Source organism: Barbatula barbatula (assembly GCF_947034865.1).
Source record: "Barbatula barbatula genome assembly, chromosome: 2".
Taxonomy (NCBI): Eukaryota; Metazoa; Chordata; class Actinopteri; order Cypriniformes; family Nemacheilidae; genus Barbatula; species Barbatula barbatula.
The window spans coordinates 24,398,802-24,412,305 of NC_136767.1; the positions used below are offsets into that span (position 1 = coordinate 24,398,802).

The 13,504-nt window shown below is 37.7% G+C and overlaps 2 protein-coding genes across 2 annotated transcripts; one reads left to right on the plus strand and one right to left on the minus strand.

The window, feature by feature from the left end:
• Nucleotides 1-121: 121 nt before the first annotated feature.
• Nucleotides 122-3,595, plus strand: kctd10 (potassium channel tetramerization domain containing 10). The gene is made up of 7 exons (XM_079451280.1): nt 122-236; nt 879-1,092; nt 1,170-1,339; nt 1,439-1,525; nt 1,607-1,659; nt 1,762-1,957; nt 2,142-3,595. Exons 1-7 carry the CDS (start codon nt 234-236, stop codon nt 2,358-2,360), a joined length of 942 nt encoding a protein of 313 aa, XP_079307406.1. The 5' UTR covers nt 122-233; the 3' UTR covers nt 2,361-3,595.
• Nucleotides 3,596-3,901: 306 nt separating this feature from the next.
• On the minus strand, nt 3,902-12,949 carry myo1ha (myosin IHa; the record flags this gene model as incomplete). The annotated part of the gene is made up of 30 exons (XM_079486892.1): nt 12,888-12,949; nt 12,615-12,813; nt 12,443-12,523; nt 12,181-12,360; nt 12,000-12,098; nt 11,442-11,555; nt 11,274-11,345; nt 11,054-11,173; nt 10,702-10,769; nt 10,376-10,481; nt 10,165-10,245; nt 9,943-10,034; nt 9,311-9,405; nt 9,124-9,170; nt 8,884-8,964; nt 8,451-8,556; nt 8,180-8,297; nt 7,961-8,074; nt 7,761-7,837; nt 7,617-7,685; nt 7,363-7,447; nt 7,128-7,290; nt 6,355-6,438; nt 6,161-6,254; nt 6,018-6,073; nt 5,794-5,929; nt 5,594-5,664; nt 4,766-4,863; nt 4,015-4,114; nt 3,902-3,928 (listed from the first exon to the last, which is right to left on the minus strand). The coding sequence occupies exons 1-30, from the start codon at nt 12,932-12,934 to the stop codon at nt 3,902-3,904; spliced, it is 2,880 nt and encodes a 959-aa protein (XP_079343018.1). The 5' UTR covers nt 12,935-12,949.
• Nucleotides 12,950-13,504: the final 555 nt, after the last annotated feature.

Genomic DNA, 13,504 nt, shown 5'->3' on the forward strand with positions numbered 1-13,504 from the left:
TATAATTTAGAGTATTTTTTCTCCTCTGGACGTTACATGTATATTGTATGTATCTTTGTTCTAAGCACAATAAAAAATATACAAACTATCATGAAACGCGCAAAACTGCGAATCCGCGTAACATTACTCGTACTGCGCGTGACCCGCATCCCCGTGCACGAGTCTGGGTTGCGACCGGAAGTGATCCAATTCCAGACCCGTTCCAGGAGGCCCGAAAGAATCGGGGTATTTCTATGGTAAACGATTACATTATTCTTTAATTACGTTCCGTTTCTTCGCTTATAATTTATTTTCTCTCTTAATTGTTAGCCTTTATTTTCTATTTTTGCTTTTGTTTCCGCAAATAAATGAAGAGAAGTTGCTTTGCTAGTTTAGCTATTTTAGCTCTTGTTGGTAGGCTAGGAAGTAGATGGGTAACTTTAAATAAAGCTATTTGTATCTGTATAGTTTAATTCCTAATGCTGTGTAGACACACAAATATAAAGAAACAACGTAACTTTGGTTCATTTTGTGAAAAAAAATCGCTTCTTATGAAATTACGTCATGATGAATGAGCGATGTAGTTTTGTATTGTTTTAAGTTTGACGTTTAAAAAGAAAGTTTGGCTGTCAAGTCATGAGTTCATGTACCATATTTTATAAATAATGTGGCGAACATAAGTTTTATTTAGCGAATTCATAAAATACTGCGATGAAATATTTCCTTTTGGAAATTACGTACCCTGTGTGGCAAAGAAATTGGTGACAAACATCATTACTGTGCAAGTTGAAGAGATGAGTCAGATGTGAATTAGTAATTTAAATTGATAGCTTTGTAAACATTTAGTTTTTACTGTTTATATGTCACCATCACCATTTCCATCCCTTTCTGTCTTTCAGGAAGAGATGTCAGGAGAAAGTGTGGTGAGCTCGGCTGTGCCGGCAGCTACAACACGGACCACCTCTTTTAAGGGGTCCAGTCCTAGCTCCAAGTATGTGAAGCTGAATGTTGGAGGAGCGCTGTACTACACCACCATGCAGACCCTGACCAAGCAGGACACCATGTTAAAGGCCATGTTTAGCGGCCGTATGGAGGTCCTCACTGATAGCGAAGGTAAATGTAATGCAATTGCGTGTTTTTGTAGACCTTTTTTCAGGTTTCAAGTCTCACTCTGGACAATCTGTCTGTAGGTTGGATTCTGATTGACAGGTGTGGAAAGCACTTTGGGACCATTCTGAACTACTTGAGGGACGGCGTCGTTCCGCTTCCTGAGAGCCGGAGAGAGACAGAGGAGTTGTTGGCAGAGGCAAAATATTATTTGGTGCAGGGGCTGGTGGATGAATGTCAGGCAGCTTTACAGGTGGAGTACCATTTAGAAAATGTACACGTTCCGTATACAGTATACGCAGCATTACAGTAATAGTTAGTCTTACAGTTATTGCTTGTCCTTTTTTTATAGAACAAAGATGCATATGAACCATTTTGTAAAGTTCCATTGGTGACATCATCCAAAGAGGAACAGAGATTGATTGCCACCGCTAATAAGGTGCATATACTTTACAAGCTTTCTCATTTGCAGTTTTCGACATTATAGAGCCCTAAATCTTGACATCTTTTTCGTTCACAGCCTACAGTCAAACTGCTTTACAATAGGAGCAACAATAAATATTCTTATACAAGGTAAAATGGGTTTAATGGATTACCGTGTTTGAGTTTTTGGAAAGTTAGGATGGAAGGTACAGATGAGGTTTTACCTGATCCGCTTTCTCTTTATCTTTGTAGCAACTCTGATGACAACATGTTGAAGAATATTGAGCTGTTTGACAAGCTGTCCCTGAGGTTCAACGGTCGAGTACTCTTCATCAAGGATGTGATTGGCGATGAAATCTGTTGCTGGTCCTTTTATGGCCAGGGCAGAAAAATAGCAGAGGTGTGCTGCACGTCAATAGTCTACGCTACTGAGAAGAAGCAGACCAAGGTAAGGTGTCCCTAAGATTGAAATGAAACCTTTCCTCCGGTCTGTGGTCTTTTTATATTTTCAAAACAGGACTTAATGTCTGCAAGATCTTTATTTTCTTCGAGAAAAGTAGAGAAAACTAACCGTAAGAATGCTTCTGTCATGTTTGCCACTTGCCCATTTATGACTCGCTCCTCTCTGACAGGTTGAGTTCCCAGAGGCTCGCATTTATGAAGAGACCCTCAACATCCTGCTCTATGAGTCTCAAGATGGACGTGGGCCAGACAATGCACTCCTGGAGGCCACAGGGGGCGCTGCAGGTCGATCTCACCACATCGATGAGGACGAAGAGAGGGAGCGCATCGAAAGAGTGCGAAGGATTCACATTAAGCGCCCTGATGACCGCACTCACCATCACCAGTGACCCCACAGTATACCCTTTTTTCAGTGCCTTAAAAACCACCAGCGCTTCATTACACCCCTGTATTTGCACACAGACACGTCAGTTACGAGTTTTATTCTGAAATGACTCTGCTTTCATATAGAAGGTGATACTCAAAGAATAACTGGTATTTAGTACCTTCATAGGTCATTTAGAAGTATGAATATAGCGTATAGTGCAGCCATTAGTATGGCAATTGATGGGCATTTATTTTTAACATCGTTTGTTAACTTTTGCGGACCTCATTGAAAGATATGATATCGGTTTTAATGTGAACAAAAGCGATCGTATGAATACTTTTACTGCATTGACATTCCTTTAACATTTGCCCTATTTGCTATTTATAAAGGAGTTTCCAATGAATATATCAAGTTTATTATAATGGTCATTTAATTATAGATTTGCAACTATTGAATAATATCACAGCTGCAGAACAAAGTGTCAGCCAGTTTCCCATGTTTGTGTTATGTTCAGTTTATGATGTATGTGTCATTATTTACCCCCTATTTTGTTTAAGACTGTAGGGTTCCTGGTGCCTTATGGTTAATACTGGGCTTTTCATGTGGGTCTGTGCGATAACCATTTGAGTTTTGTAGCGTTTGAGTTTATCCCCATTCGTTTTTGATTGCTGTTGTTGCTTTAAATTGAAGTGTCGGAGCAAGAAATTCGCAGTGTTGTGTCTTACTGAGATTTTCTGATGCAAGCTAAAGGACGTTTGCCGATCTTGAAGAAGTCGCAATGGTCTGACAGTCCATCAGTTCGGTGAAGGAGTAAGAGGTCATTATTTTTGCCTTATGAGGTTCATTTCAGAGGAGATTGTGTGTGATGGATTTTCAGAGGTCTTTTAAAGTAGATTATATGAATTATGGCCAAGAGAGGGCAGTATAATGTCATGGTGTCAATGAGGCCCTTCAAGACCAGTCAATTATGCCTCTGGGTTTGGTAAAGACATTGATGTAGTGAGAAGTATTCAGATGTAAGTATATAATTGAGTAACAGACACCATGTACTTGCCTGAACTCTCTTCCGCTGTAACGTGTAGCATCACAGATCATATGTGCTCTCTAGTTTTATTAAAGTTGTATTAAAAAACTATGAAATCTGTAATACTGTGGAGAAGTTTGTACAGACGTGCACATAAAAATGTTTTGCATACAAATTATTTATACACATGTTATCAAAAATAAAGATTTCTACAAATTTTGTAGACCAAAGTATGCACTTGCTTTATCTTTTATTTCTGTGATTTGTTAATGTTGATATAAAATATATAGCTAGTTAGCACCATAGCATTAAAATATACAATGTCATTACAAGAATAGTAATCCGAAGGGCAGCATTATAAACACTACTTGAACATATTTTTATCCATATTGGGTTTCTTTCCTCTTTGCATTTTTTCAGCAATGAATGCTTTTTGCATCTATACATTGAGCTCTGAGTGGTGTGCGTGGAGTGAGGTATCATCTTCCTTTACAGGTTTCCCCTCATGAAATATATACAATTCAAATCACCTGCTGAGGTCATCGAGACTTGATCCGTGGAGCCACCTTAGATAATGAAAGTGTCTTGAGTACCATTGTCCCAGAAACCTTAAACAGTATAAAAAATCATGTTGAATTGAAAGTTCACTTACCACCATCAGATGGCCATTTTTGCCTTTATAAACCATTGGCTCTTGTCCAGTGCTGAAGTCCACAAAGTTTTCCTTGCCTGCGTTGATCTCAAACTTTATGCTGAGAGTGGAATAACTGTTAGCTTAACAACTCCCAAATACACACATTTGTAGCCATTCTGTTGGGTCAGTGAGCCATGTACATTAAGGTTTTTGCAAAGCCTCATATAGTGTGCAATATAATTATGAGTTTTATTATAAGTTATATCAGGCTCGGTGGCTTGACCCGGTGCATGCAAATTTTTTTTATTTTTCTTTGATTAAATCGACAGATGAATACTCAAATATTACAAAGAAGTATTTAGTAAGTATTTAATAATATGTATTTCATTTTTTTATTATTTTAATTGTCAGCTAGATATTTTTGAAAGGAGCAACATGCCCCCCAGACCCGGCCCTAAGTTTTATTACATTTAAGAATATATTGGAATTAAAAGACAAAAGTCTAACATCACTTCTGGACAGGACTATGTAAACGCTCCATCACACATTTCTTCTGACATGCAATGTTCTGTGCACCATATATACTGTATCTACGGTTTGCACCACTCATAAAACACAAATACCATGACATTTTTATAAAATTGTGACAAAACAATGGCTCAGATCACAGCACAACCAATCATATTTAAGGACCATAACAAACCGTAACAAAAAACACTTTCCAGTCAAATGTTACAACTGTTTTTAAGTAAGATTAAACTTTCTTTACCTTCCTTGAAGCACCTTGATGTCATTCTGCTTGTTTGTGATCATAGCCAGTTTGGTCAAAGTTTCAAAGAGGTGTTCACACTCTAGTATAAGGTCGCCCTTGAAAGCAGAAAAGAACATTACTAATTCCAAATAAATGCAAAAAAATATGTAATGCCCTTAAAAGTAGGGATGCACCGATACATTATGGCCGATAACGATAATTCTTTAACACTGGAAGTTGATAAGCGATAAATTGGCCGATATGCAGTTTCTAAATATTAATATAACATTTTCTGAGACTGAAAGACAAGGCCAAAAGTGAAAAACTGCTTATATTTGAAAACAGTCACTGCAAGGTTACCATTAGTTCTGTTTTTCCCTAAAAATCATCACAAGCTTACTTTACAATAAAGATTCTTAAACTTTTCTGGTATATTCTTTATTTAATAAACAAATTAAAGTTCTTCCGAGCAACCCAAAAGTGTTCTTAATAGCCACAAGTCTAACAGGTCTAACAGCAGTCTGATTCAAACAATATGTTTTTGTTACTATTATTCATAAATATCTACATACCTACATCAACAAGATTTTGCATCAACAAGGGAATGATCATGACAGAAAGATAGTACTGTACTGGATTTTAACTGTGAGCAGTGTGCACCAAAAGTTGTTCAGATAGATGAAATGATTTATTATCGGGTATAATATATTGGCCTGATTTTATCATCGTGTCATTTAGCGTCTGATACCGATATGACCGATATTTTATCGTTCATCCCTTTTAAACAACATCATTTGCTACAACACAGTAGGAAGCACTCGCTTGATGATGTTCATGTTGACACACCTTCTGTTTTGGATCATCGCAAGCAACATGGAGAATCATAATGGAGTCACCCAGATTACTGACAGATACACCTGCAGATAACAAATCAATGTATCACACTGTAAACTCTATTATATACAAAAAATATATATAATTCTTGTAAAAAATAACTTTAAAGTTCTTTCGTGACATGCCCTTTACTCTCTGAGACACATGGTCACCTTTTAAAGACACATAGCCCACTCTCTGTTTGATCTTAACGTCTTCTACCATGTACACAGCAGCCTGTGTGAAGATGAGCTGTCTTTGTCTGGATTTAAATCCGTTCCTGTCATACTTTACCACTGGAACACTGTACTGCAGAAAGAAAAGGTAAGGAGAACATGCTTATCTATTCATTCTTCTCTGCATGATTGACAGTAAAGACCTCAAGATCCCGGTTTACCTTGATACGTTCATTTCTTATGGTCTGGAGAACCCTCATATTTATATCTTGTTCACCTTGTTGGGAATGAAGTGCGTATATGTTAAAAATAAAATGTGCAAAATACTGTCTTTGCTTTTATGGAGAATAAACTGTGTACTGACTGATTCTGGTGTCCACAAAAAGCACACTGATGCTCTGAGGATAACTGTCCTTCTTTCCCTTAAAGATGGAACTGGTTACTACTTTTTGTTGTAGCTGTGAAAAGACAATGACAGAATTATAATTTAATTGTCATTTAACACGGTCTCGTTGGTTTTGGTTAATTTTAATGACACAAAGCAACAGTGATAGTTACCAGCGCTTTTCTTTGAGGTGTGATTCCACGCACATACTTCCTCACCATCATACGGGTGTGCAGCTGACGCAAAATCTCAGAGGTCTGAACACAGCAATGTCAAGCTCTTTAAAGACTCTCCCAATCAAACAATTATCCTTAAACTCTGCAAACATTCGGTAAAAATGATTGATAACAGACGTATTTGTAAATGCAATAGTTAATGCTGGCTAACATGAACTAAAGTACACTTATTATAAAATATTATTACACGGCTCGTTGGAATGCTTGATTATGATTGGCCAGTCGCGACATTTGCGAGTTTGTTGCTCCCCTATAACAACCTTTCAAAACTAATAACACATGGTATCCCGGATGAGTTTTTTAATATTAAACATAAATGTTTTTTAATAACATATATGATCATATATTTACAAATGATAAAACCAAATTGCCATTTGTGACATTTGAGCTTAGTTACTTTCCTTAAAACCGAAAGTAAACGGGTTTTCCTCGCGGAAGGTCTGCATTCAGTAAAAATTAGCTGATAAAATATTTCAATTTCACATTTCATACCCAGTTTTTTTCTCGTGGGGCAACTAGCCGTGTAATAAGCTTAACGTCGGCTACCTGTACATTATCCCTTTATTACCAAAGCATCTGAATAGCAAAACCAAATGGCATTGATTTTCACGCAAATTGTGGAGACAAAAAGGTTTGTTGGGTTTAAACTTATAAAACATAGTTCAAGACAAATTAAGACATTATGACAAATTATGAAGGGATCTGAATACCTCTGTCATAACTGGAGGTGGGGTCAGCCATGTGGTCTTGTCCAGCACCGTCTTTGGTAAGTTACCCTTCAGTCGATTGAGGTAGCTCTGTCGGACGAAAACCAGGTACTCTGAGTTGTCTGTAGTTTTGGCCTCATGACGTGTCATGTAGCCCTTAATAAACCTACACGGATAATAAAACACACCATGAGTAAAGAGTTGTATACCTGTTGGATAACAGTTTCATATGACTGACTTTTTAATAACTTTGACAGCCCAGGCTCTTCGGTCTCTCTCCTTCCGTGCCTGCACCCCTCTCCAGCAGGTCTCGATTTTCGTAGCTAAGGAAAAAATTTGCCAATCAAAGCAATTGAAACAAATGGAATCAAATGAAAATATGTGTATATGTCTACATGCTTCAATAAATACAGTATATATTACATTTCATAGAAAAAAGGGGGGACAATTACAGTAACCGATGAGAGAGACATAAGGTCGAAAATATTTTACCAGCCTCTTTCTGTTTTCTGAACTCTCCTTTGGCTCTGTAACCTTTATATTTGGCTTGTATTCTCGTAGCTGTAACAGAAACATGAACATATAAAATCTAGTGTTGAAAATTGAGCTCTCTCTCTTGAGTTCTCTGTTGCTTACCCAGCTCATGTTTGCAGATTTCAAAAGCATCTTCAGTGGCGAAAAGAGTCCTAGCATATCGTATAAATATCTTTGTCCTTTTAGAGAGAGGCAAAGCATTTAGTTTTAGTTCTCTTGGAGTTCAAAAGCACACTCATTTGTTAATATTAAATTGTATTAACAGCTTGTTAATATTAAAAAGTTTTCAATAACTCACTCACCTGCCCATTTTATATTCATCAGGCTGGTAGCCTAGATGCTGAACTAGTTTTTCCACCCCTTCTGCAGGTACTCCCCTCCAGTGGGGCCATGTGGCAGGACAAAGTGGTTTATACCTTATAGATACCATATATTACATTAGCTATATAGTTTATTCCATTAAAATAATTTGAAAAGCCACAGCTGTCACGACAATTCAAAGGTGTTGTTTGTCACCCTACCTCTTTAAGAAGACTTCATATCTACGCCGATATGCAAATCCAGCTCGTCTGACCCTCAGGTGCTCCATCAACCCCAGATATTTCACCTGGTGTTTCACTAGAACTTCATCAAACTTGCCTGTGATAAAATAAATGAAAGGGCCCATAAATCTATCATAACTGAAATATAATATAATTTTTTTTATTTTACTGAACATTAATATTTATAAAATTATGTTTATGCATCTCACATATCGTATTGCATAAAAAAAAACTATAGATAGATGCTTACCTGGTTGTTTATTATCATTGGACTTGAGACATCGCACATACCATGCCTCCTTAGCCGTCAGAATCTCTGTAAGCCTTTGAAGGCTATTCTTAAACTGAGTGGCTACCTACAGATGACAAGTTTAAAAATTGATTTATAGTAATTTTATATTATATTTAATTTAATACAACTGTATTTTTAAGACGCACATGTTCCTTCCTAAGAAATTCCAGTTCAAATTTCTGTAAACACTAAACAGTCTTATTTTAGGCTACTGCTCATTAGAAGCTACCCACAATGCATTATATCGTCAAACTTCCCTATTAGCTTCCTATTTCAGAAAAACAATTAAGTATTCTATCATTTACAGCCTAGGCTACTCATTTTATTGACTCGTGCATACTTATACCAGTATACAATACAGAGTTGTTTTGGACACAGCCAGTGCACTCACTGTCTCAGGCCTTCTTTTGCTGTCTGCTTCAGTGACTGTAAAGCACTGCTGAATGATGGGATTTTTTGACAGGCGCATCACCTATTACAAACACACAAAGACAGATGCTAGTAAATCCACATCGTCAACCATCCTAGACCAAAAATAAGGTGAACATAATAGAGTGTCATATTTTGTCATTTCCCTTTCCCTTATCCACCCTGACCAGCATTATCTTTTAGTGTCCCCTGGTTCACTTACATCTTTGATGTTCTTATACAAAAGATCATTGTTTTTGTCAATGAACCCTGTAAAATAAGAAACAAATACATCATAGATAGTTCAAACAAAGACAGAATCAAGCTTAAAAAAGAGCCCTTCTGGTATATCAGAGGTTTTTTAACATTTGAAACAGGTCATGAATTGTGTTTTTCTGTACGTCTCTTACCCACAACGCAATAGGTCACCTCCCCTGCATAATGAAGCAGACGAAAGTCTCCTCTCTCAAGTGTCACACGGGTCTTCTTATCAGCCAGTTTATGCCTTAAGTTAAAAAAATAACAAAGGAAATCAAACTAAAGCCTGCTTGAATAGACTTCATTTTTGCATAGTCTTGTTGTGAGTTTTTGTGTTTTATTCTGATGTATTTATTTGGCTGTTATACATTTCTTAATTCGATGGACACTTTTATCCAAAGCAGCTGACAGCATGAGATACATTTGATCAATATGTGACGTTTACAGTACATTGCAGCGCATGATCTTTTTTCCTGGGTTTTTGGCACATGCGCAGTAATTCAGTAACGGTCTTTGATCTGAACAGAGAGTAACACAACATTAAAATCTCTCTGTCTCTCAGACTGATCCGCCCCTTTATCAGGACATCAGTCAATAAAAGCTTAAGAGACACAATGCGGCTCAACCAGGGGGCGATTGCTTCGACTGTTTCAGCCTTGACTGATTTTTCAACATTAGAAGCATGTAGTCAAGAATCAAACTGTTGATTGTTTCAATCAGCGCTGAATTAATTGTAAAACATATCATTTTAAGTTATTGTCTATTTTTTAAAAGAAAAACTCACGTCACAAAGTGCGGATGATTGCCCATTTTCTCCTCAAGCTTCTCAAGAAATGTGAGATCTGTGGCATCTCCTGGCCTCACACACTCCTCATCCTGAAATTCCAACAGACCGAATATACAAATGCATTTCCTTTAGTTAGCACCAGAAATCCCTCATTACAAATATCCGGTTATTCGTTTGTCCTTTTGATGTTTGTCACAAAGTGTTTTCATCATTCCCTACCAGCACAGAGATGATTCCTCTATGTTTCTCCTCCACCAGGTCACAGATGATTTTATTGTTGAAGAACTGCACCGGCTCCCACTGACACAGAAACAAAGTGACTTATTTCTCTGATCTTTGGATATTATTCCACGGTAAATCATAAAAGATATGGGTCTCTATGCGAAAGAAGATTTGCTACTACCACCATGTCATAATAGTATATTCTTACCCCAATTCCCTCTGCTTCATATTCCTCCTGTTCAGCCTTTAGTGTCAACTGAATGAAGAGTTGCTGGAGCTTCTCATTGCAGTAATTTATGCAGAATTGTTCGAAACTAAAAACATCAATCAACAATAGAGTACAACAGATAAATTATAAACAGAACAGTATCTACAGGTTGCATTACAATGTCACTGGCAAGAAGTGCGCTGGGTGCTGCATATTTTATAAAGGTACACATCCGTCTATCAGCTAATAGATGTTAACTGAACTACCTAAGTATTTCTGTCCATCTGTTTGTCTATTTACTAAGACAATTCATTTCAAATTCATACCTGTTGACAATGAATACTTCAAATCCATAGATGTCCAACAATCCAATGACTGTTTTCCTCTTAGAGTCCTAAATAAAACATTAAAACTGATACTGAAGGACAAGATACAAGTGGGATGTGCCTTATACATTTGGACAAAAGCAACAAAAATACATGTTCATACAGTGAAACAAATGATTTTATAAGTTATACTTTAGGGGCTTATTGCCTTTAATAAGACAGGATTGTGAAGAGTAGCACTAAACAGGGCTATCGGTGCCGACTATTTCTATCCTTTGACCACATTTTCCATTTCTACCATTAATACTTTAAATGAATGTTTATTTGAACAGTTCTTTTTTTATTGTCCTACCATATTCTCCAGAGTTTCATTGATCCTGTTGACTAGCCATGTGAAGGTACGGCTGTATATGGCTTTGGCCAGGGCATCTCTGGCATAGACTGCATGATCCACAGTAAACGGGCTCAGGACCTGAGGACCAGAGAGACAGAGTACAATTCCACCGAATGAAAGCACTGAATAAACAGAATCGTTACACATTTTAACACATGACATTACACACTCATTTTACCTCCTCTGATTTGGCTTCAATCTTCCTGTATATAAGGGCTTCATCAAGCACTTGCACATGGACCCCTAACAGCTGAGCATCAAGATCACAACGTCAGAAAGATTATGCAAATGACATGATCACTAAGAGTATTTAAGTAGTTAAAAGAAGACTATAGTGAAGACTGACCTTAGATACCCAGCGTAGTGCTGCATTTGAGTTTAGAATAGCATAACCTTTGGAGTCACCATCAAAGTGCACATTCCCCAGATGAAGCACACTAGCTATGATCCCAAAGAGGTGCTTGGACATTAAAGAAAGTAAGTTATGATTAAAGTAGGTAATTTTCTAAAAGGTAACTCTTACACGCATAATTCACACACACACAATGATTTCAGACATTTAAAGGAGCAATATGGAGCTTTTAGCAGCATCTAGTGGTGAGGTTGCGAATTGCAACCAACGCCTCACTCCACCCCTCCCCATCCCTTTCGAAAGCACTATGGCAACAGAGGATAAACATGTTGTTACATTTTCGCTTAGCCGAAGGAGATTGCGTATTTAAGAAACGCGCTCTTTAGTGCAGCCTGTTTGTTTAGGGCTACTATAGAAACAACATTCGATGCAAGGGACCTGCGGTGCAGATAGAAATAACTCATATTTAAAGGTAATAAAAACGTATACTATATTGCATTTCTGTCAATGGATCCTCAAAGAAATTACACATTTTTAAATTGTTGAACTTACCTCAATGTCACTAGCATCAAAGTCAATGACCGACAGAGCATTTTTAACTGTTTTCCAGTCATTCTTATCATTAATGGAGCTCACATTAGAACATTCACCCTATGAGGAAACAGAAACATTGGAGAATTTAATCCTGTTTGAACGCTTTTATTGTAGTTTCCAATCAAACTAGAAGTCATACCTGCACCAGATAGCAATAACGCTTGGTATCTCTCTCCAAGCCCAGGTGCCTCAGTAGGTCCTCCTCCCCTCCCTCCACCAGCTGGTAAAAGATATGAAAGTTTCTCTCTCCGTGGTTTTGGTGGACCACTCTGGACTTTTCCAGCAGATAGCTGAGGATATGTCCACCGACAGCATCTCCCTGAATAATAGGAACGAACCTTCTTTATTTTTTATTTTACAGAGAAATCAATCAGATCTATGTTCATTCTATCAGTGCATACCTGGCTGTCAAACTGAATGTCCATATACTTCCCAAAACGACTAGAGTTGTCATTTTTCATCGTCTTTGCATTTCCAAAAGCCTAAGAGCACACACGATGAATGTACGGTATACACAGCGAATGCTTATATCCATCATGCAACACTTACAGACAACATTTCTAATGGACTAACCTCTAGTACAGGGTTGGACATGAGCATACGGTCTCTCACTGTGTCCAGTAAAGTAGTGCTCGGGCAGCTGACCGCATAGTACTGCAGGATTTTTTTGGAGGCCTCTGTTTTGCCCGCTCCACTCTCTCCGCATATCAGAATGAAGTTGTTGTTGGCCTCTGTTAGCATGGTGTGGTAAGCATTATCTGCTAGTGCGTAACTGACAAAGGATAAATACAGTCTTTTAATGGTCTTTTTGTTGTCATTTGGTAATGAAGATAAAGCTTCACTTACATGTGTGGTGGAAGCTCAAAGAAGTTCACCCCCATGTAGAGGTCCATCTGCTTTTTAGTGTAGATGTCCAGCTCTTTATATGGATTCACGGATATCAGCAGAGCACCTATATAAGTCTGTTTGAAAGTATAAAAGATTATACACCCAAAATAATAAAGTCTAATAAAATGATTGATGGTGTATGGCTTCAGGGTTAAATTTTCACTCACGTATATCAAATCCTCTGAGAAACGTTTCTTCAGATTGTCTAGAAAGGCCGTCTCACTGTTGTGGGCATCAAGAAGCACAAAGTCCTGGATGCCAACTCGGTCTCTGGCAATCAGTGCTCCCTCCAAGTCCAGCTGACCCAGCTTAACCTTTCCTTTCTGTCGATCAGACAAGGACAACGGTGACCACAACTCAGTGCAAATGTTTTACACTGACCAAGTCTATACGATTTTGTTGTCAGTCTTTCTGCATTCGTAAGGCTCAGGCTTAGCGCAAACAAATATACATATACATTTCAATCAAATAACACAGCCGCAGAAAAAAGGAAGAGACCACTCCATTTTCTTTTTGGATTAATGACATAAAACACCCAATAGCAGTGTGAAAGACTGAGAGAATGCAAAGATGAA

Bases quoted from the DNA above. Each gene is read 5' to 3' on its own strand.
- kctd10 (XM_079451280.1), top strand. The intron at 1,093-1,169 runs GTAAATGTAATG...ATCTGTCTGTAG, and splicing joins GGTCCTCACTGATAGCGAAG to GTTGGATTCTGATTGACAGG. The intron at 1,958-2,141 runs GTAAGGTGTCCC...CCTCTCTGACAG, and splicing joins CTGAGAAGAAGCAGACCAAG to GTTGAGTTCCCAGAGGCTCG.